Source organism: Meleagris gallopavo, chromosome 10 (assembly GCF_905368555.1).
Source record: "Meleagris gallopavo chromosome 10, MGAL_WU_HG_1.1, whole genome shotgun sequence".
NCBI classification, from domain to species: Eukaryota; Metazoa; Chordata; class Aves; order Galliformes; family Phasianidae; genus Meleagris; species Meleagris gallopavo.
Window position 1 is genome coordinate 20,814,686 of NC_139413.1, and position 22,027 is coordinate 20,836,712.

General features: G+C 38.8%; 1 protein-coding gene across 15 annotated transcripts in view; it reads left to right on the forward strand.

The window, feature by feature from the left end:
* Window positions 1–22,027, forward strand: part of MAST2 (microtubule associated serine/threonine kinase 2) — a 164,164-nt gene that overhangs the window by 118,491 nt on the left and 23,646 nt on the right. For 13 of the 15 annotated variants that reach the window (XM_085232021.1, XM_085232023.1, XM_085232025.1 and 10 more), the window contains 8 exons: window positions 2,950–3,104; window positions 9,758–9,833; window positions 11,270–11,479; window positions 15,615–15,716; window positions 16,615–16,747; window positions 18,836–18,897; window positions 19,532–19,617; window positions 21,328–21,536. In XM_085232021.1, the coding sequence (XP_085088147.1) occupies window positions 2,950–3,104; window positions 9,758–9,833; window positions 11,270–11,479; window positions 15,615–15,716; window positions 16,615–16,747; window positions 18,836–18,897; window positions 19,532–19,617; window positions 21,328–21,536 (1,033 nt within the window). The remainder of the gene's footprint in view (window positions 1–2,949; window positions 3,105–9,757; window positions 9,834–11,269; window positions 11,480–15,614; window positions 15,717–16,614; window positions 16,748–18,835; window positions 18,898–19,531; window positions 19,618–21,327; window positions 21,537–22,027) is intronic. The other 2 variants (XM_085232022.1, XM_085232024.1) reach the window with 1 other exon arrangement.

Below are 22,027 nucleotides of genomic sequence, written 5' to 3' on the forward strand. Positions count from 1 at the left end.
GGGCTTCCATTTGGTGTGATCAGTCCTGTAAATTGTATTTTCAAGCAAGAGAGAAGGATGGCAGCAGACCTTCTTTCTGGTGTACGTATCAGTAGGAAATGAAATATCAAGAAGAAAAATGTCACTGTGTTCTGCTGGGCCTGAGTTTCTGCATGGCACAGAGCTGTCATATATCTCTGTGATCATAGATCTGCTTTCTACCAAGCAACAAACTGAACAAACCAAGGCAATTACATGTTCTAAGGTCAGTGAAAACCTGTCGATTCTGCTTGAATTTTTGATTCCAGTTGATGGACAGCACTTAATAAACCCCACCATATTTATCCTTTTCATAACAGTAGTGAAGACTTCATCAGACCAACACTGAAAGAGCAGTGTGGAGAAGATCTTTCAAGTTACATGGGTAGAATAGTCAGTTGAATGGGCCAATGCACAATTATTTTTAAGCACCTAATTTTCTATTCATTTTCGAGATGCAGTTTGTGTGTAGTACTATGCAATTAGTTTGATTTTTTTTTTTAATTTATTTATTGAAGAGTTGGCCAATTCTGCATCTGTAATTAAGACACCAGGGGAATGCTTGTGTTAAGCTGCTGCAAGTATTGAGTACAGTGCTATGATTACTTAAAAATCAATATTTCAGAAGTGTTTCACTTTGTGCTTTTTTACTGAGAAAGCTGCATGCCCTAAGGCTGCTAGAAAGGCATAGGAAAGTTCATTTCTCATCATGGTCTTTATCTCCAGAGCTGTCCTTAGTTATTCTCTGGAACTACAAATTTTATGATCTGTTTTCTTTTAAAGAGAGGAAGGAATTTGGTGGGCCCTCCATGAGCTCACTAATACAGCTTTGCCAGTGGCTTTGCAGTTAGGAGACATGTTTTCTTCTGGAATTTCAGTTTTGATTTTTCTTTTCTAACTCTAGTAACTTGATATGTGCAAATTTTTTAATGTGGCCGTTTTAGTTTAATTTTGTTCTGAATAATAGAAGCATTTCTAATGCCAGAACTCGAGTACCTGTTAATGCAGCACTTCATAAGCCTGTGCTTTTAGTCTGCCTGCTCTTCTGCAGACTTGGTGTTATTCATCACGAATGACAAACACCTTTAGTTTAAAAAGTGTTGCTGTTTTTGCATAAGCAGATGCTTCTTACTCTTTGTACGGTGTAAGACAGGTGATCAAAGAAAGCTCCTGAAGTCAAAGAGTGCTTGCATCGTTCTGTAATAAAGAGAATCTTTCCTGTGTTGGGCATAAGCAGTGTGCACAGCAGAACAGCTGTGAGGAGAGGGGCTGTCAAAGACTCAGACTCTGCTGTGACTTCAACGTAGAGAAGAGCAGTGTAAGCTTTTACACCATCTGCGTAGTTGTCTCTAGATGGACATGGCTGGATGGGACTTCCTAACGTGATCTGTGCACCTAGGCCTGCCTGAAGGAAGACATGGGAATTGATGGTTCCCTGTTCCAGCCATCCTTGATGATTTCATTCATACCCTAAAACTTTCAGATGGATTCTTTTCTCTGCAATGCGTTGGGCACTGCATAGTTTCTTTGTTACTAAAGGAAAAGAACTTCAGGTTTGTAAGTGCTCACGTTCAGCTCTTCATCTGATTGGTTCTGCAGCAGTCTGCTTAGTTTTTCTTCAGTTCAAGAGTTGTTACTCTCTTGGCAAATTTGGATGCACCTAATTTAGTTTTAGTTTTAAATGTTTTCTTTATCAGTGTTATAGATGTGCTGGAGTCAGTGAGCAGCCTTGGTAGCATTTGGCTTTCACTGCTCAGCCATATTTGTTAGCTTTCTTTTCCCAGAACCACTGTCTAGAACAGCATGCTAGGTGAGTTAAAACTTTGGTCATATGTATCAGATTGTGTGTTATTCCCTAAAACACATTCTTCTGGTGTTAGGATGCTCTGCTTTCCTGTTGGAGTGAGGGCCATTGTAGCAAAAGGAGAAAATCTTCCACCAGAAAAGTGTGCACAATTAAATTTAATCAGATCAGTAAGGAGTCTCAGAACTTAGGTTAGTATGGTGTTTTTCTTAAGTCCCACTTACAGTGCTGCTCTGGCACTTCAGAGGTTTTTATAATTTGTCCTTATGTAATACATTTCCTTATTTCGTAAATGGAAAGGATGTTGAGAAACATCACACAAGAACAAGTGCAGCCCTTAGTTGCCTACAGCTTTTTCCCCTCATCCAACATTTGATGTTACCAACACTTTTTTTTTCTGAGTTTGAGTTTATACAGGTTCAAGAATTAAATCTGTTTCACATCTATCTTATCACAAGACATGTCATATAAATTTATTAACTTATTTAAACACAGATGAACTGCTTCACTGTTTATAACAGGAAACTATTAATCCTACAGCTCTGCAAAGTCAGCTACTTCCATTTTATTATTTCCTACTTGGTTAGAAAGGAAGTGTGATGAGTAAAGAAAGAGAGGAATTAAATGAAGATTATGGAGAAGTAAAATACAGACTACTTAATGCAGCAATTTCCAAGGAGAGCCAGTGATCAGTGAAAACTCTTGCGTCTACACAGCTCCATAGCATTCTGCATGCCAGTGAAACTCCTGAGCTAAGAGAGCATGAGGGAAAAGGAAAGTTGCTCACCACTCCAGGAACCTCCTTGTCCTTTCCAGGGTAGCACTGTTGTTAATGTACACTCTTTCTGTCTCCTAACAGTAATTACCTTCACAATGGTTCCAGAATCATATGTATTCCTTTCCTAGCCTGTTCCCAAAGTTGTCCTGGTCTCACCAGCTCTGTCATTGTACAGAAGGTTTGGCTTAGCCTACTGAGAATGTTAAAAAGAGGCACCTGGTCTGATAAGTAGCTTTCTTTTCCGCTGGAGTGTGCAGTGTCTGGCAGAATCCGTTCCTCTTCCATTCATTAGCTGACCCCTATGCATGCGTTTAGTGCATTTCTTTTCTGTATTTTTTTCTGTACTCAGTCATCATGCTCATCTCAGGAGAAGCTGCACCAGCTGCCCTTTCAGCCCACGGCAGATGAACTTCATTTCCTGACAAAGCATTTCAGTACTGAGAGCATCACTGATGAGGAAGGGCGTCACTCTCCAGCCCTGCGGCCTCGATCACGCAGTCTCAGGTGAGTTCAGGTGGTGTTTATTGGGTTTTTAAAATGTTGGGCACAAGTATTGCATTTACATGTGTGTTTTCCCTTCTAAGAACAGTAAGAGAAAGCTGTTTTTTTTTTTCTTTGTTGCTGTTGCATGGTTTTGAAATTAATGAGCTTATACCCCACCTCGCCTAATCAGAAAATAATAGTTTTTATTATTTGTTTTAACATTTGACACTGAAGATTTGAGTAGTGACATGTTTTGCATAGTCTGCTTTTGTATCTCATCGTAACTAAGAAAATGTGATCCAAAACATCTCAGAGTAACCCTACAGGATGTAGATTTCCTTTAGTGAAGTTTCTTCTCAATTTTTGCTGCAGTTGTATAGGGAAGCCATTACAGTCACCGTTAATAACTTTTCCAGCAGAGCTTCTAAAGTGGAATGAAAACTGGAGTAGATGAAATCAAAACCTTAAATAGAATTGCACCCACGAGCAATTTTATAATAGCACAGAAAACTGCATTAGCAGTTGGGTAATTTTTACTGTTGCTCCAGAGAATCAGTTCTTCAGGAGATAGCTATCCAGGGATTGTTTCCTTCTGCAGTTGATTTTTTTTTCCATACTTAAAAATAGAAGCAACTAAGACTTAATCTTTCACAGAATTATAGAATGATAGAAGTTGGAAAGGACTTCTGGAGGTCCTCTTGTCCAAACCTCTGCTTAGAGCAGATTGCCTTGGGACCATGTCCAGACAGGTCTTGAATTTTCCACAAACTCTCTGGGCAGTCTTTCTTGCGGTTCTCTAACAATCTTTTAAAAAAATACAAAAACAAATTCACCAACATATTATATCATGGCAAAAGCCTTGAGTTTTGCTATGAATTTAGTGCTGGACCAAGTGAATGAAAGTTGAGAGAAATATATCTTCTACAGCATCTGCATAACCTTTCGTTATGAAACAAAAAGGATTCATGCAAGCAGGGGGTGAAGAGGTGAAATCTCCCTCATATTGCTCATCTGAGGGTATCAGAGGTAATACTGCTTTTAAATCAATGTCAGCTGGAAATGCTGAATCAGTGTGCCCCAGCTCAGGACCTCGACTGGAGTTTGTAGTAGAAGGAAGTGAAATAGGTGAAGTTAACCAGAAAATGTGTGAATATCATGTTATGGCAGAAGACACTTAATGATTTGTAATTATTTGTATGTTCTAAACTACAGTGCAGGCTGCATGATAATTGCATATGGAACTGCTAAATGTAGTTACTCAGTTATCTACAAGAGCTGGTAAGTCCTGTAGGTAGCAGCACACTTAGTCTCTACCAAATGCCATGTAGTAAGAGAGTAGTGATGTGATTTGTACTAAACTGTTCAAATCTCTTTGAATGATAGTCCTACTTCAGTCCTGTTGCTGTCACTCTTAACACCAGCTATCGCTGCCCAGTGTAGCTGTAGCAATACTAATTCTTTGTAGATAGGACAGCTACTGTAGGTAGACAACCCATCACTGAAGTAATTATTGTCCTTTCTAACATGGACCTACTGCTGTCAGCATCAAGAAGTACAAAACACTATTCTTAATGCCAGGAAAATGTAAATAAAATAAAGAGCCAAATTCTGTTTTTTCTTGTTAATATGAATTATCAATTTGCTGGGAATTTGATCTCTGTAAGCCCATTTAAAAGCAGAGTTATCGTATCATAGCTTTATCATTTGTGACAAGACTAGATTAATCCAGTGTGTCATGACTGTGTGCTCAATATTCATTTCTGAAATACTTTCTTTAGCTCTCTGGTTTTCAGTGTGATAGTAGCCAGCCTTATTGGTATTCCAAATCTTAGAGTGAAACAACTTTTTTTTTTTTTAACTTACTGTTTCTGATTTGTTTTTCATTTTGCTTATTGCTAGCACTGTTAAGCTGTGTGACTCCAAAGCACCCTTACTGCTAACAAACATCCCTCCTGGCCCTCGCTCCTCAAAAAAATTGCTCCAATTGTTTGTATTGATGTATCAGTGTTTGTAGGAGTTAGCACTCTGTTTGGCAGGGGGTAGCACGTCCTTGTAAACAGCAAGTGTTGACATATGTGAAGACCAGACCCTATGCAGTGCACAGCTTGCTTATTTGTTTGCCCACATAAGAATTAGCTCACTTGCTGAGAGGACATTTTTACTTAATTAAAGAATAAAATCTGACCGGTTACTGTGCTCAAAGTCAGGCAGGAATTCCCTAAAAATATTTTAAAAGGTAATTAATGGTTCTGTTTGATCGGCTTTAATGAAAAGCTGATGAACAAAATACATCAGATGGGCAGTCATATCTTTGTAATTTAAAAGATGGCCTGATGTTTATGACTGATTGTTAACATTTATTCAGGATACTTTTAATGACTTTGATATGCAGGGGAAGGAGGTGGCCTGGCACTGCAGTGGGGTTCAAAAGAGTGATGTTTGTAGAGCTGGTCACTGAAGGCAGGTGTTCTCCCATCTGTCTGCAAGAGATTCAGACTCACCTGTTAAATGAAAGGCTGTACCTTCACGTGATGCACCCATTTCGGTGCTTTAGTAGAAGAGCATATTTCTTTATTGCCCAGAGAGGTACTTCTTAACTACCATCTCTCAACTGTTTTGGTTTTATGTAATGTGACCTTCAAATCCTTCAAGTTACTGATTACAGGGAGCTGCCTGGGCTGCATTCACTTCTCTTGTAACAGTCCTGGGCTTTACCCAAAGGAGATCTTCTCTTCCAGGAATAAAAATGCATGGAGAGCATGTATTCTCATGCTAAACTTGGGCTGCTGCCCTCCATTGTTCCCTGGTTTTCTTCACTTGTCATCCTTCAGCTGACGAGTGGGAGATGCTGGAGATAACAGTAGGGCTAACTAGCAGTGGCTTCTTCAAGAGCTGCCGTTGTGCATGTGCTCTGCCCACCAGTCTTCCCAGTTTTCTTGATCTCTTTCCATATTTCAGGAAAAGATTGTCTAGATAGAAAGTACTGAAGATTGCAGCAGTGAATCTTTATATTGCTGAAGTAGATGAGATCATCCTCAGTCAAATGTGCTGCTTCATCAGTTTGCTGAGCAGTGCTGCTTTAATACAGTCCTCCAGTGTGACTTCCCATGTGCTCGACCCTGCCACTAAGAGTGTACAGAGGTAATTCCTAGAAAATGCCGGTTATCAGAAGAAGCTGATCAGAAAAAGCATCCAGGATGGGACCAAAGATTAGATAGTGCGCACTAGTGGCCCATGCAGTCCAATTTTATCTCAGAAATTGATCCTGCTCAATTGATCCTGCTCTGCCAAGCTCAGTTTTCTTTTAGCCATTGGCTTGTCCAGAAACAGGCCTAGGCTCAAGCTGTGATTGCTGTGGTCCATGTGTAGTGCTGGATCCGGTGTTTCTGCATTACCTTCTCTTTATTAGTGGGAGCTTTCTGACACCCAATAATGATGTGATTTCTATGAGGTCAAGTATTTAGAAAATGAATTTTTGGGGAGGACGAAGGCCAGCACTCTGCTCACCTTCAGAGCATGTATGGTTTGTATTTTATGTAACTTTAGCTCTATAGTTTTAAAATTCGTTCTTTTCTGTGTCTGGAAGTGACACAAAGCATTTAACTTCTCTGCATTTTTCTAATTACAGCTGTCAAAGAGAAAAAAATGCAGATTCATAAACAGCTCAGTTATATGTAGTCACTGTTCAGCTAAATTTTTGTAAGATTGAATTTATGAATATGCTACTCCTTGAAATAGCTGTCTGTGAGCTATTTTCACTTTCTAGCGTCAGATAAAGAGACCTGAGTTGTGACAAGCTAAAACCTTTGTGGGAGAAAGATGTCGCTGAAAGTCTACAACATAATTTCATGAAGTGGAGGGAAGGGGAAGAAGAGAGCAGTTTTTCATTCTGCTGTTAAGCTTAAGGGGACAGGTATTATTCTTCTAATGTCTGCTCTGCTGAGATGAAAAACTCCCTGACAATAATCATTTCTTTGACCTGCCCATCTGCACCAGGAAGAGAGAAGCAGCCTGCTTTTTGTCTTGAGATGTTATGCACATGCACACTATGTGTCCTGTTTTACAGAAAATAATCTGTTCCTTTGTAAGGCTTGAAATGTTAGACTGTTTTTGTACTGCGTATGAAATCTTGTGCGTGCTATATAGACGTGCAGAGCTTTTGCATTTGAAAAGCTGTCATGCCTGTACAATATATCTGAACTTCTTTTTTTTTCCTTAAAAATTCTCTTCCATTCTCCCACGGTAGCATTCATTACCTGCCTGATCCTGGCTTCTTTTTCTCCTGGTTATATCTCCATGATGCTGTAGAATAACCAGCAGTGCCTGGCAGCCAGCCTTGGTTGGTCACTTACCTTTAGAGTCATTTCTGTAGTTTCCTTGGCTCAAGCTCAATATGAGGCAGTGATAGATACACTGCAGTTTTGCTGTAGTCAGCTAGACATTTAATTTGACAGGTTATATTGGGAGAATTTCATTTAGAATGAGTTTGAACCTTCATCCTGGCTTTTATCCTCAGTTGCTTAAGTGTTCACCATTTCACCATTCCAGGTGGTCTAGTGGGGAGAAAGGGTGGTAGATGGATGGATGATCCTGGAGGTCTCTTCCAATCTTGCTGATTCTATGATTTTATGAAAAAGTTGTATTAATCAATCAGCTGCCAAAAATGAGAGAGGAATCTGCCAGTGCCCAAGGAAGCTATGGACTTTTAAGTTTTTACTTTCTGCATATCAGTAGATTCTTGTGCAAAGAAAATAAGAATTATTTTGTTTTAGATTTGTAAGAAACAGCCCAATAGTTCCCCTTACCATTGTGGCTGCTCTTAAGGAAATACTACAACTGCTGCCAAGAAGCATGATGTCCACAGAGCACTTAAATTTCTGTATTTATATGAATAAAATATCTTGAAAGCATAAGCAAAAAAAAAAAAAAAAAAAAAAAAGTCATGTATTTTAGCTGTAGGATAGCAAATAGTTAACACGCACAGATTTTAGTAGTACTACTTCAGCATTGAGATGGCATATGTATGTGCCTATGTATTTCTGTAAGTATCAAAGGGTTTATATGTCCTTGTAATGTATACCTCACTCAAATCACACAGAAACAGTTCATAACATAAAAATAAATTCTTCCTTAAATATGTTCACCAAAATGTTTTGCTCCAGATGAACTTCCAGGAGATAAGGGTGTGTTTTTGCTAGCGTGTTTGAGCTTAGAGAAAGAAGAATAAATGTGGTTGGCTAGATGTGTGGGGAAATTTGCTTCCAAATAAGATACATACATACATACATATACATATACATATATATATGATACATACATAATATGTATATGTATGTATGTATGTATCTTATTTTATATATATAAAATACTTTTTAAAAGCTCTTACTCTTTATTATCTTGCATATTCTCTATGAATGTAAATGTAGGCTTCTTCAGAAAGAAAATGTTTCTTTATAAAAAACAGCTATCTACCAAGCTAAGGCATGCATTCTCCTAAAAATATATATTAATGAGTATATATTAATGAGTAACATTTGAGCACCCAGATCAGGTTTTTTCTTGTAGCATACGTGTTCAGTGAAATATTTAGACCAAACTGCATTTTTTCAAACTGAGAAATGAAATTTAATGAACCCAAAGCACAACGTAATTCATGGAATTCCAGCACCAGGCACGAAACAAGATTGGTATTGCTATATCCTGAGAACTAGTGAGTTAAATTTTCTCTGAATTATAAATATCTATTCCCAAAAGAATGTTTTTCCTCTAAATAGGTTAGCAGCTAGGTAGGAACTGTAATGCATTCAGAATTTAAAATGCATTTATTCCATTTAGGGAGATTCATCGTTCACAAGTTTAAAATGTTTGAACTGATTCAAATAGTATTGTTGTTGGTTTTTTTTACGTAGAGAAAACATATTTAGCAGTATGCATTACTCTTAAAATCGTGAGGACAATAGTCATATAATATGCCAAATAACGGAAGCCTTCTCTCATCCCAATTGCTAAAGCAACGTCACCAGGAAAACGCAGCGCTGCAGGCGATCCCGTGGCTGGGGATTATCTGCATTACCTCACTCGGCTGCCCTCAGCAGTGGGATGAGTCAGAGCATTGCGTACCATCGTGTGTGATGAAACGAGATGCAACTGTTCTTTAAAAAACACCCAAACAGTCGTTTAAAAACAGTTGGCCAAGATTTACCGTCCTTTTTTTTTGGCGCGCCTTGGGAGTTACTTGTTAACCTATGCATACATGCATATACATCTGTTGTGTGATGTGCCTCAAGGGAGTGCAGTTTTCCTATAAGCGTTCTATTCCTATTGCTATGGTACTTATATATGAGATTTAGCAGAATACCACTGTTCATGCATCCCTGCTACAGCAGACAAAGGACAGCAAAGGCATCTCAGGTTCCTTTTGCACTTCCTCTATGCCTTCCTGGCACTGCAGACTGGAGATAACAGGAACTTCTGTGCAGCCCTGGTGCCATCGCCAAGAAGGCAGTGAGAGACCACAAGCGGTGGCAGATGCACCTGTAACATGTGTCCCACTCTGTCTGTACCCGTGTGTTAGGGCTTGTGTTCACTGCAAGGAGCTGGTTGTCTGCCCCCTGCAGACAGGGTGAGCGATGTTTGCGATGCCTGTAAATGATGTACTTTCTTTTCTCCTCTAGCCCGGGTCGCTCGCCAATTTCCTTTGACAGTGAAATAATAATGATGAACCATGTGTACAAAGAAAGGTTTCCGAAGGTAAGGAATCACTTTTTGAGTAATGCAGTCAATGAACTTGTGACAAAGCTGAGTTAATTTGTAATACTGTGACAGACCCCTTGTCTTACCTGTAATTTCTAAGCAGTGCAGTTTGGAAGCCGTTTTCTATAAATTTCTGTATTAATTCTGCAGTAGAAAAAAAATAGACAAAGTATATTCAGATGGAAGAGTATGAAAGGCTTTGAGTATTATGTATGTATTTTGTATTTACTGAATTTCTCATTTTTTAATTGGCATGATAAATGAGCATGAGAATGAGGAGAATGGCCATGCTGTGGCTACTCGATCCATTTCACTTATTTGAGGCCAGCATCTCCGTATATTATCATAGAATCATTCGAGTTGGAAGGAACCTCTAAGGGCCATCCAGTCCAACTCCAGTGAACAGGACACCTACAGATCCATCAGATGCTCAGAGCCCAATCCAGCCTGACCCTGAATGTCTGCAAGGACAGGGCATCCACCAACCCTCTGGGCACACTAACCCTCAGCTTCTGCTTTGAATTCTGACTCTGGATGGAAGAAGGATGCTTTGCTTACTTCTGTGCATACTTTGAACAAGCTATTTTGGACTTTTTAAAAATACTTCCTTCTCTGTATAGTGACATTAAGTTTGCTTTATACCAATCCAAACTTTTTGGTCTTGGAAGGCTTTACATTTACATATTGGAAATGCATGTTTTCTTTTAAAGTCATTCCAAATTACGCTAGAGATTTTGACAAAAGCAAAGTTTGCCACTGGGGCCTTTGGTACCAGAGAAGCAATGAAGTAAAACTTGAGTTTTCAGAAAAGCAAATTATTTCAGTGCTGAAGTGATTGCAGTGAAAATAAAATGGACTGTTTTTTGCTTATTTCTTTTAAAGCTGAATATTGAAATCCATGGAATCAAGTTTTGAGAGTTAACGTCTCACTGAAATGAGTGCAAACATTCATCTATCCCAAAGCTGTCAATATGACCATTCCCTTTCTGCTTTACCAATAGTAAAAATAGATGTTGCTCTGGTGACAGAATATTGAGGCCTAAAGTGAAAGAAATGCTGTCTGTCTGTTGCTTGGGGCAATGATTTTCAGATTTCATGGTCTTGCCTACAATTTCTGAGAGCTGCCTTGTATCTCACATCCTTATTTTGGAGACCTGGGAGGAAAGCAGCCTCAGAAGCAGGATATTTTTATAGTCATTTCCATTTTCAAATAGCATGTCCTGATTAAATGTTGTTGTTTGTTCTTGTTAATGCAGTTTTGCCTATGGAATAATGTTTTTATTCGAAGCAGAACACCGTCATTTTATTTTGGACGATTTTTTAAGCCTGGTGCGTTTTGGGATTGAGGATGTGGCTTTAGAACCCTACTTGTCTATGTTTAGATTTTGGGATTGTCAGATTTTAAGAACAATTTGTTTATTCTGTACTCTTAGGCCACAGCGCAGATGGAAGAGCGGCTGGCGGAGTTTATTGCCTCCAATGCTCCAGAGAACGTGCTGCAATTAGCAGATGGGGTCCTAAGTTTCATCCACCACCAAGTTATCGAACTGGCCAGAGACTGCCTAGATAAGTCACGTGAAGGTCTCATCACTTCTCGCTATTTCTATGAGCTGCAGGAAAACTTGGAGAAACTTCTCCAGGATGTAAGTGCTCTCGAGAAGTAGAATACGTTATGGTGATGGAAGCTGTAGACAATAAGGCAGAGCTTTGATTTCAGGAGAGGGGAAGGGCGGTGGGTAGGGGCGTCAGGAGACCTGGGGCGTTCCAAAGTGCTGTTGACGTACCATGGGCGGTTCTAAGCAGGTCACCTCACCTGTGTACATCTTTGTACAAAGGCTAAATATGCATATGAGTAAGTCAAAGGCAGTCTTCACAATTTATGAAAATTGGGTTCATCCAGATGAAGGAAATTACTGAACTTTTCTTTCATGTACTTCAGGACTCTGAATGACTTATTAATTACAATAGTGCCTTCAAGGAGTGAAAGCACCACAGTTTGTAGTGTTGCTATAAATTTTTCATAAAAGATTTTCTTGAGTTGAACTTAATTCAGTTGTGGGTTATTTTTTTACTACTTCGATGTGTTTTGTGGTGTTCAAAGCATTTGAAAATACACAAGGGGGCACAATTTTAATGTGTGCTCAGTATGCTTCAGCTACTCATTAAAATTGCTCTTTTCCTTTAAAATAAATTCTAAGAGATTTTTTGAAGTTAATATTATGCTGTAGCTGTTGTGAGGAGTCAGTGCTATTACTTATTGCAGGGTTTGGACCTCTGTTTGGGAACATCTTCCTAATTCTCTGCTTTGATTTAAGGAGATAGCAAGCTACAAGTACAGGATTTGCAAAAATCACAGATTCAGATATTTACTGTCACTGGGAGACCTAGAATCAGTTGTATGCTATAGAAATAAGATCAAGTAGAATCTCAAAAAAAAAACAAAAAAACAAAAAACAAAAAAAAAAAAAAACAACCCAAAAAGTCCTTCACTTGGTGGTATTGTCTGTGCAGTAGGATATATAGTTTTATGGTATATTTTTATAAAATGTGAAAGATTGCGAAGGTGACTGCTTGATCAGTAAGGAAATGAGTAGTGGTAGCTCAGGAACTATCAGGGAGGCCCACAGATTTTCATACAATTTTACTGTGAAATTCACACAGTAATTTCAAACCACAGAAAGAATACTCCATTTAATAGATTGCAGGTTGAGGCTATTTTATGTTGTGAAAATGTATCCGTAACATAGAGTAATTGGATATGTAAATAATGAGCTGTTTAAATATACCAAACCAGAAAGCTTTTAAACTTTTTAGATCTTGGCTTTTGTAATAAAATGCCAACAAATCTCATTAGTTATGGCAAATGAGATACTTTCTCGTTTGGAGCGTGAAATATTGCCTTTTAGTCATTGCTATTGCTTATTGCATCACTGAAATGATCCTGAAGTAAAAAATGAAATAAAATAGATTTTCTTTATTTTGGGAAACATGAACTTGGATGCTATCCTTAACATTTAAAACAGTTATTGAAAAAGAACAGGACGTCTAATGATTCATATATTGTGTTGAAGAAATGTTTAGATGATGTACTAAGGGACCTTAAGTTTAGTGGGGAAGTATTGGAGGTAGGTGGACAGCTGGACTGGATGATCTAGGAGGGCTTTTCCAACCTTGTTGATTCTCTGATTCCATTACCATGGGGAGTTGCTTAGGGGATGGAATAGGAGCTCAGGGTCCTTCAAGGTGATTGTGCCTCAGTGCCAAAGAACAAGGAACACTACCCAAAAGTTCTGTGGCTTTATGTAGACTCAGCCACTGGGAGGAGGGAATGAAGGACTGCAGGTATTTCTGTGCATTCAACAAAAGAAAAAGAGGAAAGTAGTGGTATTACACTATGTTCGGTGATACTGCACATTGGGAAATTGATACTCTGATTGGAATTGCTTTCTTAATATGAGCCTAAGTGTAAATTTATTGTTTCTTGGCACTGCAGGTCTATTGTTTTGCTTTCCATCTGTATATTAGCTCAATTACAGCATTGTGACTTGCATATCCCGGTTACTGGTCCCGTGAAACCCCAGGGGAGGACAGTGATTTTAATTTCATGCCCCAGTGGCTACAGTTAGTGACGGATGGGTCTTTCAGATAAGGGAATCGGTTTGTAAATTACCCCTCGCTTCCTCCCGTACACGTGTCACTGGCAATGTGTGCAGGAATGGCATCAGCCTCTCCCACAGCCCCTGAGCTCCTCTCCCCTCCCCTCGAGAGGCGGGGGGGACCCTGAAATGACACTGCCAACCTTCAGACAAGCGTGTCGTCATTGGGAGCTGCTAATGAGGTGTCCCACATCACACCAAGACACATGGAGGCAGCAGCACTATATAACCCTGCCTGCTTTGGGGACACTGCTGGGACAGCTGCTAAACAAGACATCTGTAGGGATGTCTGAGCTGTCCTGGGGGAGAAGGAAGCAAGAAGAGGCAGTGCTGCTGCGGATCTTGGACGAGCAGCGCTGTGCAGAGATGATGGCTGAGTGGCTGTTCCAAGTTGTGTTTCATTTTTGTCATCCTCTACTCTGTTGTGTTGGTGGCTTTTTCCCTTTTGTTTTTCTTTCTCGTTTAGCAGTCATGGTCTGGCTTCTCATTTTCATCACGGACACCTGATTACATTAGTTATATTTTTAAATTATTTTGCCTAAGCTGGGGAAGATGAGAAAGAGAGAAAACAAAAGGACTTGATTAAAAAGAATAAGTTTGCTTCAGCACCATAAATAGATGCCATAAATATATACATATATCTATTTTCATAATATGTAAGGGGGGAAAGGATTTTCCAATTGCATGTCTCATGTTTCATATAATACAAAGTTGTTGATGTTTTATTTATTCATTGCAAAGCAGCTAACCCCTGGTGATCTGGAGTGGCTTTTCAGCTATGAAAGCATTAATTTCTTTATAGAATTCATATTGTAACTTACGAGTTTGGATATTGCATTAAGGGGCACTGAGTGAATACTAAGCACTTTCATTTTGGTTATTCTCTGTTTTATAATTAGAAAATATCGTTTTAAAAAAATCTCAATTTATTTCAGTGCTTTCAAAATATTTTTTTATAAGGCTCTTATTAACAGGAAGCATCTCTGATGCTGTTTTCAGATGATGAACTAGCAATTAAGTGGTTTTTCTAGCTATGAATTTCTACCTCCCTGTGTTTTATTGTTCTTCCAGGTGATTTCATGTGTGTTTTGGCTTCTTAGCCATATATGTTTTTTTCTTAGGTGGTTTTAATGAACAATGCTAAACAAACCTTTTCATTTCTTGCTGCACGTTGATAAAATATCATTCTATAAGCAACTGCTGGCTCATTGCCAGCATAAGAACATTGGTTAAGTTCTGGACTTTGTTTTGTGGGTGTGCTAAAGCCTGTTTTTTGACCTTGGAAAGAAAAAGCTATACTTCATTTCAGAGGGTTTTTTCATGTCACTGGAACCATCTTTTGTCACCCTACAGTGAAATATTCTTTTATTTGTGCTTCAGGACTCCCCGTGTAACCACAGTGGTTTTGAGCAAGCGAACAGTTAATTGGGGGTGCATGGGTATTGCTGGTCAAATTTGGCTTTGCTTTCTACTTTACCCATTTTAATGTATTTATTATTGTAAAAAGGCATCTCCCTCCTTCCCCTTGAAACTAAACATTGAGTTTATACTCAAGTCCTGCAAATCAAAAGGAGAGGACAGGAATAAATTCTCTGAATTAGGTTTCTCTGTGTTCTTTGTTGGTGTGCTTCGTACACCAGAGCATGCAGTGCAGTGCTGGAGTTGTTAGGCAGGGTTTATGAAATGGAACTGAGAGAAAACAAAGTTCAGGCTTTTCATGATGATGAACAGAAGTAGTTGGAATTGCAGCTGAACGCACAGCCTGAAAATAGGTGTAGCTGTTGGTCATTGTCTAGACTTCAGCATTGTGTGGAAGATAAAATTGAAAAAATCAGTAATCCTGTTTTCATTAAAAAAAAAAAAAGACCACATCATATCAAATATAACTTAAGGTGATAGGTGATATAATGCAAGTAGAGCCTTTGAAATAGCTCTTGCATGATAAAAAGAGTCAGTTGGAATGGGAAAGCTATATGTAACTTGGCATCCTTGAGTGAGCTGAGATCATTGCCTGGCCTAACTCCTTCTTGACTTTGCTGCCGGATTACAGCGACTGAGCTTTGACATATGTAAATGAAGAGTTCTCTACAAGGACCATAATGTGATGTGCTGCTCTCCACAGGCCCACGAGCGATCCGAGAGCTCCGAGGTTGCCTTTGTTACCCAACTGGTAAAGAAGCTGATGATCATCATAGCGCGACCAGCTCGGCTGCTGGAGTGCCTGGTGAGTCTGGGCCTTGGGAGAGCAAGACTCGTGCTCCAGATCCTCCATTGGATCCATTTTTTTTTTTTTTTTTGGTAGTTTGTGAACATTTCACTAAAAAATTTTGGAAGAATCTTCCTCATTGCTCCCAAATGATGAATGATGAGGTTTGTAGGGGCAGAATTACAGTAACGTTGTGATCTTGCAGTAGTGCTCTTGCACCCAAATGTTGTTTTAGATTTCCAACTATATCTATTGGTGCAATAAAAGTGATCACACCTGCTTATAATCTTTGCTTTCTTTTTCCAAGTGTGCTAAACCTAAGCTGATAGGATAATCCACCGCCTACCCTGTAACAGTATTTCTTATACAGAGGTTGAAATATTCTGCTGGTAGATTAGATTAATAATTTTATTAACAATTCTATTAGTGATTTCTAATATTGGGACAGTTACAAAATGAAGTGAATGGGTTTATGGTTTGATTAGAAGTGATATTTGAAAGTAGGAGAGCTTCATATTGGCTTATCTCACCTGTCAGAGAGGGCAGAAGATACTTCAGCCCTCTTTAGTCCTCTGATTAGGACATCCCAATGGCAAAAGTAGGCTGGGGGTCCAGGTTAACACTTACATTATAATGACCGTATTATCTGATAGTTTGTGTTTTGTTCATAAAAGTTCCTGCTGTCCTTGTCATGTTTTGAATGGCAGATATACAGCCAGCAGACTATGGATGTGCTCTGTTTTTGCAGAGCAGGATGAGATGCGTTGTCTTGCTTACTGAGCCCAGAATTGGCTTTGAGTGTTTCTGAGGAATCCAGATAATTCAACCCACTCTTCTCTCTCCTGTATAGCAATCTTGTAATTGTAAAGCTGAATCATGTGCCCCTCTTTCTGTCTGTCTCACCACCTTGCTTTAGGAGTTTGATCCTGAAGAGTTCTACCACTTGTTAGAAGCAGCAGAAGGCCATGCCAAGGAAGGACAAGGAATTAAGTGCGACATTCCTCGTTACATTATCAGCCAGCTGGGACTCACCAGGGATCCCCTGGAGGGTGAGAGCTCCGGCTTTGTGCTCACCACACTGCTGACAGGATAACCAGATCTCCAGACTCTTAACTCCTGGTCATCACAAGCTCAAGGAGCCTTTTTTTTTTAATTTTATTTGTTAATTTCTAGGCCATTTTTCTTTATTTTCCTGTTTGCTGTCAAATTCCAGACTGTCCTTTCCATCCCCACATCTCAGAGGAGCATTGCTGGTTCAAGGACCACGCATCAGAAGTGACAGTTCTTTACTTATGGTGTTAATAATGTCTCCCTGTATTATAGCTAAAAAAAATGATAGAAAATGGCTTTATGATTTAACTGTTTTCTCTGGGCTGTTGGGCAGTAAAAGTAAATATATTATTTCTGTTCTGCCACTGCTGGAGTGCTGCTGAGTTGAATTCAGTCATTTGTTCAGTTCATTTGTTGTCCTCTCTGGGAGAAGTTGAGGCTTTCCATAAGAAGCCAGGACTAGTGCAGATTTTTGAGTGGAATGTTTGTATTTCTACATCTTAAATATCAGTGAAACCGAAAAGACTAAATTACATCCAACACGGTGTGTCACCAGAGTAGGAGGAAGAGTGCCTCATTGCATTGTCTGATAACTGAATACTTCATGTGAGAATAGCAGCAATATTGATGCATGATTCAGTGAAGAGTAGATGTATTCTGAATTTTCTAAAGTAGATCTGTTATAACAGATCAGTTAATTGGGAGTTCTCTTGGATATAAAAGTTTTTATTTCTGTTCCCAAAAGATATTTTCCCAGACAGTTTATGATAATTAACATGAATTTATATTCAGAGTAAGTCTAGTTTGTGATGAAGATGATTTATTTTACTCTTTCCAGCTTTAAGAAATGTTGGATATTGCGCTTCAACATTTCATACACTTCTAAGAAGCCATACAAATTTGCTTTTTACCTGTTACATCCAAGTCTGATCAGGTCTGTGAAATTACAGTGCTTTTCAGGTCCTGTATAAGTAGTGTTTTAGAAGAAAGTAACAGCTTTTCTGCTAGATCCCAGAATTGCAAACTGTAACGTGAATACGTTGTAAATGTAGAGAACCCCAGAAGGTCCTACTTTGGAATTTGTGAGTTAGTATTTCTGTCTGGCACTTTGCTAACCGACTTTCTCCTATGACAAGTTTTACGAGCACGCATGGCTTGCTCAGCAACAATAGAAAGTGTGACAGAGACTGGAGATTGCTGCAGAATATTTCAGCGATTGAACCGTACTTTTTGTTTCCTCAAGAGAGCATAATTTTAGCATAAATTAATAGTCTGGATAGGTCTAGTTTTACTTGTACGGTGTTTACCCGAATGACAGTGACAGGTTGACTTCAAGTGAAGAGCTCTTCGGGAAAATTTATACCAAAGATTGCTAAATGCAATTTAATAGCATTTGTTGAAATCTGACATTAAAGAGAAATTTTCTTTGATCCCTGTCATGGGAGAGAACCTTTCCATCACTAATTCCCCTTACTAAAGTCAAATTTTCTTTAGAAATGTGTGGAGATGTCAAGGTGCCTTATTTCCTTCCTGTAAGGAGGGCACCCAGAAATGTCAGTGGTGTCTGTTCAGAGACCGGTAGTTAATGTAGGATTTGGTTCTGTAAAGTTTATAGCATCTCCTAAGACAGCTGAGTTGCCTAAACTAACTGCATTTCTCACAGTTAGCTGGTACTCAGCGTTTTGCAGACTCAGCCACATTTCATGGAGAGAGGTTGTATGAATTGTAATTCTCTTTCTTTTCTGGAGTACAGAGGTGTCACAGGGCAATATGCTTGGAATAGGTTTAACATTACCTAGCCAGCAGTTTCCCCTAACTTGCATTTGTTGCTTATTTTAGAAACCATCTAGAATAAGTGATGCTGAGATTAGGACAATTAATTATATTCACCTCTATATAAAAGATTGCCTACAGTTTACAGGATGTTAAAGGTTAGCAGTGTATAATTGGGGTGACTTTTTATGGAGGGGGAAAGTATGTCCTACATAATCTACAAGCACCCATTGAAATCCTGTTTGTCTTGTACAAACAAAGAGAATAGTGTTTGATTGAGATCATTAGGAGTAATCTCTCCTCTTTCTTTTCAGAAATGGCCCAGCTGAATAGCTATGACAGCCCAGACACTCCTGAGACAGATGATTCAGTCGAGGTAAAGCAGTAATCCACTCAATACTGTCTGGCGCTCTTTTTTTTCTCTGCAAAGAGGTAGTCTGCAATAAAGAATTAATGATAATGCAAAGTAATTTTAATTAAAAGAGGAAAAAAGTGCTGACATTCAAAAGTGCACATTAGAACTAAAGTATACGCTAATAAAAACGTGCAGATCTCAGTAGTGTGGAGGTGAAATCATTAAAGATGCAAACAGGCTTTAGCATCAGATTTTGGTGATGTTTCTTCAAGTTGCATATAAGAATCATTTGGAGAAACTTTATTTGCATTTGTAAAACATGATGGGAATTGAAGAGAGATGACTGGTGGAAAAAAAACCTAGTTATATAACTCATTAATTTTCAAACATCTGGAATTTTTTAGTTTATTTGTATTTAAATAATATTAGGGAAAGGTCCAAGCCTTCTGATTTACCGTGCTAATGCTTGTGGGGGGAATCTGCAGGGCTGCTGGAAGTACTGAGAGTTATCCCAAAGCTGAGAGCTCCTGAGCTTTAGAGATGGATTGAGATTGGATGAATGGTACTCAAAGAAGAAATGGACGGAAAGAAGTGGCATATAGAATGAAGTTGTTCCTGCACTCCTCATTTCCTTTTCTTCGTCTTCTTTCCCCAGAGCCGTGGAGCCTCTGTCCAGTCAAAGAAAACTCCATCCGAAGAGGAGTTTGAAACTATTAAACTGATCAGTAATGGTGCTTATGGGTAAGGCTTTTTAGGCTTTGCTTTGAAGAAAATACTGCTATCATTGTACCCAGCAAGGGATTATAGCAAAGCTAAGGAAGTGAATGGATTTTACTGGGCCCAAATTATAAATGAATTTTGCAGAGGTTTTGAGTTCCACACTTGTGATGTCTTCTGCGTTCTTGGTTGAGATGCCATTTCTTTTATGTGTTCTGGATTTCTTACCCTATGCCCCCATACCTGGAAGTAGTTCCCAACTATGACAGCCTTAACATTGTACTGAACTGATAGTTCACCCACCTCCCTAGTTTATTGTGGGATTTCCTAAACAATAGGTCATGGTGGGTTTTTTTGTTTGTTTGTTTTTTGTTTTTGTTTTAAAGGCAGTTTCAAGAGTGAGAAAATTATTCTGTACCCACTTCTTTACTGCTTACCAAGGGCTCACTGCCTGAATTTCCTTCTGTGCTGGGTATTGAAGTCCTGTGATTTCTGTTTGTATGAAGGCTACCTGAGTGAGTGTGGGTAACATTTTGTAGTTGTAAATGGTTACTAGTGACTCAATCAAACAGCAGGAAGGAACATTGAGGAAGGCTTTGTTTATAGTTTTCCATTCTTCCATGTATGATCATGTATTTGTGGCTGTTTGTGAGCTGGGCGAATCTGCTGTAATATGTCATGCTGTAAGAGTGCTGTTAGATTTTATTATACATTAAAGAATCAAAGATGAAGCTGCTGGTCAGTTAAAATCTGAATTTTATTAAAATTTTAAAGATGATTCCTGACGCTTTATCATTACCAAGGATATTCATTAGGCTATAAATAAGAGCAGTGATTCAGTAGGTAATAATCAACAAAACTTAAGCATGTGCTTGAGTATTTTGTCGAAGTGAATGCATATTTAACAGCAAATTTAAAAAACAAACAAACAAAAAACAGTGGAAAAAGTGCATTTTTGGGTCTTTGAAGACATGATGGAGCATGTTGAAGCTCCATATTGTTAGATAAGAAGCTTTTGTATGTTTTCAGTCATATGTCTGCTTAGCCTCCATGGTTTAAACATAAATTTGCAAAAAGTGGGAGGTGAGGTATAGTTTTGCTGTTACTCATTCCTGTCTCCATGCTGGGTGTGTTTTATAGTGAGCTGCTTGTGAGACAAAATACCATGTTAAATGTAATATACTCTAGAGGAAAGGAAGCAAGTACTGATTCAATCAGGCAGGGAAACTGGATGAAAATTTTATTTGCAAACTGTATTATTAATGTGCAGGAATCTAATGATCTGCAAATGATAGAAATGTAAGAGATATTGAAGGAAATCCCTGGTGACAATGTTGCATCAAGTTAATTTTATGGAGTTTGGAAAGAAATCATGCTGATTTCATACATTTTTTGGACTTTTTTTTTTTTTTAGCGAAATGGTGGCTACAGTGTTGAAAAATATAAGCCCCATTGCACTGATACTTAAATAAATTTGTAGTATTTGTGCCTGAAATATATATATATATTTTTAGTCACATCAACAAAAATGTTCCGTAATTCTCAAAGACAGAATAGGTTTTGAAGGAAGCATTGTGGCCTTCCTCTTTTCTAGGGGAGATAGGCAGTGAGATGAGATTTCATGGAATCACAGATAAGTCAATCAGAATCCATCCAAAAGAGTTATCATCCACTGTTTTTTTAACTAGTTCAAACAGAAAATGGAACTTTTCCTCTTGGTACGTGATTTTCTAGAGCGGTGTATTTGGTGCGCCACAAGACCACCCGTCAACGTTTTGCCATGAAGAAGATCAACAAGCAGAACCTAATTTTGAGAAACCAGATCCAACAGGCTTTTGTTGAGAGAGATATCTTGACGTTTGCTGAGAACCCCTTTGTAGTCAGCATGTTCTGCTCCTTCGAGACCAAGCGCCATCTGTGCATGGTTATGGAGTACGTGGAAGGTATGTTTGTCATAACCTACAAAGAGCAAATGGCTCTTAGAATGTACACGTAGCATGTATGCAGTGTGTTTCATCTTAAAGGATGCTGTTTCCAAGTGATTTATAAGATATGTGCTTTTGGATGTAATACTGATGAGCACACTGCTCTGATTGCAGAAAATGGGAAGAATATCTTAGGTGTGTGCTGTTTCTTTCTTCATGTAGAGTGAGGTCAGTCAACCCTGCAGCTACAAGGGAGGTCATGATGTCCTTTTAGGGAAGAGTATATGGACTGCTTGGGCTGGAGAAGTGACTCATTCTACTCCTAGTATAGCTTGGCATAAGGAGATAACTCCATTTGTGAATCCCAGTGAGTAATCCAGCATGATCACAGTGGAGATGAGGAATTATAAAGCCACATGTAGAAAAGCTATTGGGGTCAGAAGTCAGCATGAACTTTCCAGTCCTCACTGGAAAGAGATCCTCCTGCTCTCTTAGGGGATGATATGGCT